At 39.9% G+C, this 5,047-nt stretch overlaps 1 protein-coding gene across 4 annotated transcripts in view; it reads left to right on the top strand.

Annotated features, from left to right (window-relative positions):
• The window catches only part of Zyg11a (zyg-11 family member A, cell cycle regulator), a 58,843-nt gene that overhangs the window by 50,579 nt on the left and 3,217 nt on the right, over positions 1–5,047 (top strand). For all 4 annotated transcript variants that reach the window (XM_023724166.1, XM_023724165.1, XM_004639108.2 and 1 more), the window contains 2 exons: positions 1,327–1,388; positions 2,108–2,205. In XM_023724166.1, the coding sequence (XP_023579934.1) occupies positions 1,327–1,388; positions 2,108–2,205 (160 nt within the window). The remainder of the gene's footprint in view (positions 1–1,326; positions 1,389–2,107; positions 2,206–5,047) is intronic.

The following is a 5,047-nucleotide window of genomic DNA, read 5'->3' as shown; positions in this document are numbered from 1 at the left end:
TTTTTAGTATAGGGTCTACAGGGTCTTACTATGTAGATTAGACTTGTAGTGATTCTCCTGTTTTCAGCCTCCCAAGCACTGGGATTATAGGTGCGTGCCATCATGCCCAGTCTCAATCACTGTCTCAGTGTGTCCTGGGGGCGAGGCTGGCACAGCACGCTGGGGATAGAACCCCAGCTGCTGCACTCTGCCTAAGTAAGCGCTTTAGTCCACTGAGCTATCTGGCTGGCCCTGTCACCTGCAATTTAATAGGGGGTTATTTGGCTCATGGATTCAGTCCTTGGTTGGCTGCTCCATGCAGAAACAGCATGGTGGAAAGGGATGACAGAGGAAAGCTCCTTGGCCCATAGCAGGGGAAATTAGGCAAGGCAGAAGTCAGGACAAAAGTACTCCCTTCCAGCTTAGATGACTCACTTCCTCTCATCCAGGCCCCACCAACTTGCCAAGGGATTACTGTACCAATGAGAATTGAACACTCATAATCATCACCTTTCAAAAGCCCTACCAGTGAATGTGTGAGACTTTGAGGAGAACATTTTAGATTTAAAGAATATATTGAGGGGCCGGGGAAATGGCTTGGTAGAATAAGCGCTTGCCTGACAAGCACAAGGGCCTGAGTTCAAAACCCTGGTTCCAAAAAAAAAGAATATATTGAGAGATGATTTCTGGGGACAGAAGAGACTCAATATTTGGCAGGTAGATTTTTAGCATGGTGTTCCCACTCGCAAGTGTTCATGGGATTGCCTAGTCCCAGAAATTTTCATTATGGATTGGAGAGGAAGGAAGAAGCTTTTGATCCTTTAATACTCTTAACTAACTTTGTGTTCAGTTGAAAAGTTATCTCTTGTGCCAAATTTTTAATTTTTAGGTCTTCTAAAAATTCTTTGTTCTTTGTTTTCTATGTGTCTGCTTTCAATAATTTTGTTACAGTATTCTATTAATGGGATATAAGGAAGGAGTACAGATAAATGTATAAAAGCTGCTTGTTGCATTTTCCTTTTTTTTTTTTTTTGTGGCAGCTCAGCCTGCCCTAGGGTTGGGGTTGCCTCAGCATGTGGTGCTGGGGATCAAGCTGCAGACATTTTAGACCACTGAGCTATCTCACCAGCCCCTCCTACTTTACTTTGTTCATACATTCTATGTATAGAATGGATAATTGGCAAGAAGATGTTTTTAAATTTGTTTAATCATTCCATTTTGAAGAGTTATATTTCAGATGTGTGTGATTGTAAGTGACATGAAGTAGTCTACAATAAACTTTTTTTTAACATAGTGGAATATAATACTGAAATCTTGTTTTCTTCTCTTTTCTGTCTTGGAATATAGCATGCAACCATCCAGAAGTGGCCGAGTTCACGATGTAAGATGTCGGCATTGGTGACTTACAGGTAACTTTATTATGATGTAGTGCTTTTCTTTAAAAGTTTATCCTTGATGTACTTGATTCAGTGATCAAGTATTAGGTATCATTTAGCCTCGTATTCCAATCCTGTGTTTTGTGTTATTATGAAAATCATTTCTAGAGGTGAAGGCTCAGCCAACATAAGCACCTGCCTGGCAAGCACAAAGTTCCAAGTTTGATCCCAGTACCAAAAAAAAAAAAAAAAAAAGATATCTAAGAACAGGGCCAGAGAGAGATAGCCCAGTGGACTGAGTACCTGCTTAGGCAAGCACAAGGACCAGGGTTCAATCCCCAGTACCACATGCTGTGCCAGCCCCGCCCCTGGGCCCAATGAACCAGCCACTGAGACCAAAACAGGAGGATCATTACAAGTCTGAGCTACATAGTGAGACCCTGTACCAAATAAAAAGAAGGAGAAAAGAAGAAGGACAAGGAGGAGAAAAGGAGGAGGAGGAGATCATTTCTAGAGAAACTATGACACTAGTTTTCCTCATTTGTAAAATGAAGTGAGAGTGCAAGATTGAGGATGAAATGAAATACTGGGGGTATAGAGTGTCTGACATGGAATGTAGTTAATTACACAGTAGCTCCTACTATTAGCTGCATAATTCTTCTGTCTTGGTGAGGAACTGACCTGGTGGGGAAAATTTTGAAAGTTCTTTTTCTGTTCTTGAATTTTGAATTAACCTCTTTTTACTGTTTTAGGTCCTTCAAGGCATTTTTCCCACTCCTTGACAACTTCTCTCAACCAGTGGCTCAGCTCTGGGCACTGTGGGCTGTGTATCATGTCTGCAGTAGAAACCGTATGTGCTTAATGTATATTCAAAATAGTGATTTTCCAGCTATCTTTTGAATAATGAATGATTTCAAAATGGATTTTCAAAAATTGCTTATGATCATGACTGATCCTCCAAATATCACTGTCTTTAAACTATTGGCGAATTTAGCTCTTTTTAAAAAGAAAATTAACATTATGTCATTAGTTTTAAAAATGCTGTAAAAATTAGTATTTTATTTGGATGTGGATGTCTAGCAATATAGAAAATAAACACTAGTTTTCACCAGGCAAATAGCATTAATTTGCTAACTATCCCGTTACTTTTGGATTCATGATGCATTTAGTATATGCTATTTATAAACTTCATATGAAATTACATAACTGATTTTATGCTAGAAAACTCAAAAAACAGTTTTGAGAATTAGAGCCTTATTTAGCATATTAACTACATCAACTATATGTTGACTATATATAAAGTATAAAATCCCAATGGATGGTTTTTGTTTTTTTGATCAGGGTCTCACTATAGTGAATCCAGGCTGGCTCTAAATTCACAGTGTAGCCCAGGCTGTCTTCAAACTCAGCCTCCTGCTTCAGCTTCCAAGTGCTGCGATTACAGATGTATATCACCACCTAGCCCCACTTGTTTTTTAATATCAGCAAAAATCTGAAAATTAAGGGAAAAGATATAATTCTCATTATCAACAAAAGTGATTTTAGCGGCTGGTGAGATGGCTCAGTGGTCTAAAGCACCTACTTAGAAGCAGGCTTGGCAAAGCACAGGGACCGCGGTTCAATCCCCCAGCACCACATGCCAGCCAGCCCCCACCCCCTGGTGGGCTGAGCTGGACACACACACATAAATAAAATTAAAAAAAAAAAAAATGATTTTAACAAGTAATAAGAAATTGAGCATGGTTTGAAGGCTGAGGCATAATGACAAGCTTAAGGCCAGCCTAGGTGACTTAGTGAGATGCTGTTCTAACATGAAGTACAAAGAGATAGGGGTATGATTTTTTTTTGGGGGGGAACCGGGGATTGAACTCAGGCCTCGTGCTTGCCAGGGAAGCGCTTATTCTACTGAGCCATCTCCCCGGCCCGAGATAGGGGTATGGCTCTGGGGTACAGTGCTTGTCTACCAAGCAGAGCTCAGGGTCAATCCCTAGATCATTAAAAATACTAAGACCCATATAGGAGTTGATAAAAGATAACTTATACTTATGAGATAGACATTCCATGCACCAAAGATGGAAAGACTTACTAAGATATGACATCCATTTTTCAGTTTTATGAATATAGTACAATTCAAGTGAATGAGTTAGCGATATGTGGGATTGAAAAGTATTCTAAAGTTTATCTCACAGGGCTGGGGATATAGCTTAGTGGTAGCCCTTACCTAGCATGCACAAAGCCCTGGATTTAATTCCCAGTGCCACCAGAAAAGAAAAGTTCATCTCAGAATAGACAGGAGAAAAACTTAACAAAGAAAAATGGCTTTTAGGAGTTGGCACTAGCACTTCTGTTAACATGATAAAAATGTACTGGGACCAGCACAGAATGCAGTGTGTTGGAAAGACTCTAAAACAGACTAGTTTTCCTCTCCTCTTGCTCCCTTTCCTTCTTTTTCTTTTTTCCCCCCTGTGGTGCAGGAAATTGAGTGCATCTGGGTGAGTGTGCTACCCTTGAGCGTCTCAGCCCTAGAATTTTACATTATAACTGTGTAAACTGGAACTTAGTTGTGTATTTACTGAGTACCAGGCATTACTGGAAGGACTTGAGTAGGTCATTTTGAAAGGGGTCCCCATCATCACTGCGATTCACATTTCACCGATGAGAAAGCGTGAAGCACAGGGAAGTAAACTAGCCCACAATGAACATGCTAGCCACTGCCAGAGACAAGGCTCTGACCCAGTAAGCTACAGTTAACACTGTTTATTGCTCAGGGATTTTTCAATATATAAATAGATCAATTTATGAAATGTCTTAGACATCATTTCCAGTCTTATTCCTATTACAAACACTGTTTTAAACAAAAAATTACACACATATAAATAGAAAAAGAAAGACACATGTGTACAGTAGTGTGATAATGAAGCTACCTTACCCCAAAACCAGAAAACCTGTGCTATACTCCCAGTTTTTGTCATTTACTAATTGTCTACTTGAGCGATGATTTTAACCTCTTTGTGCTTCCATTTCCTCAGCTATAAAATGGAGATAGCAGTACTTCATGCAGGTTTTATGACAAATAGGTTAATACTTGTAAAGAATTTAGAACAGTGCTAGTATAATATATTTATATGTAGCATATTATCAGTAGCATGGTGCATAGCTACCATACATGATGAGCAATCTCATTTTGCAATCATGTGAGTTAATCTTCAGAATCCTTGGGAAGTTCCTGAGTATAAGTTATAAACGTTTGTAATTTAGATAGAAATTGTTAAATTGTCCTCCAGGAAGTTGATTCCTGTTGATGAGACATAAGACCACCCCCATCCCCTCCCCCACCCCCATCGCCCTGTTCTGGGGCTCAAACCCAGCATTTTTATGCATGCTATGCAAGCACTCTACCACTGAGCTGTAACTCAGCTTTTTAAAATTATGAGACAAGGTAACTCACTAAGGTGCCATGGCTGCTGATGTTCCTGCTTTAGCCTCCCTAGTAGCTGGGATTACAGATACACATCAGAGTTTGGGATGTGTTCTTAAATAACAAAATCTCTTGAACTAAAATATTATGTAAGTCCCTCCCTCCACTCTTACTATTTTTTTTTTAATCTTATTTGTGTGTGTGTGTGTGTGTGTGTGTGGCCAGTTCAGCCCACCAGGGGGCGGGGCTGGCTGGCATGTGGTGCTGGGGGATT

The sequence above is a fragment of the Octodon degus genome, unplaced genomic scaffold (assembly GCF_000260255.1).
Source record: "Octodon degus isolate 3935 unplaced genomic scaffold, OctDeg1.0 scaffold00107, whole genome shotgun sequence".
NCBI lineage: Eukaryota > Metazoa > Chordata > Mammalia > Rodentia > Octodontidae > Octodon > Octodon degus.
Note: the sequence above shows the minus strand (reverse complement) of the source record. Positions and strands in the feature narration are given on the sequence as shown.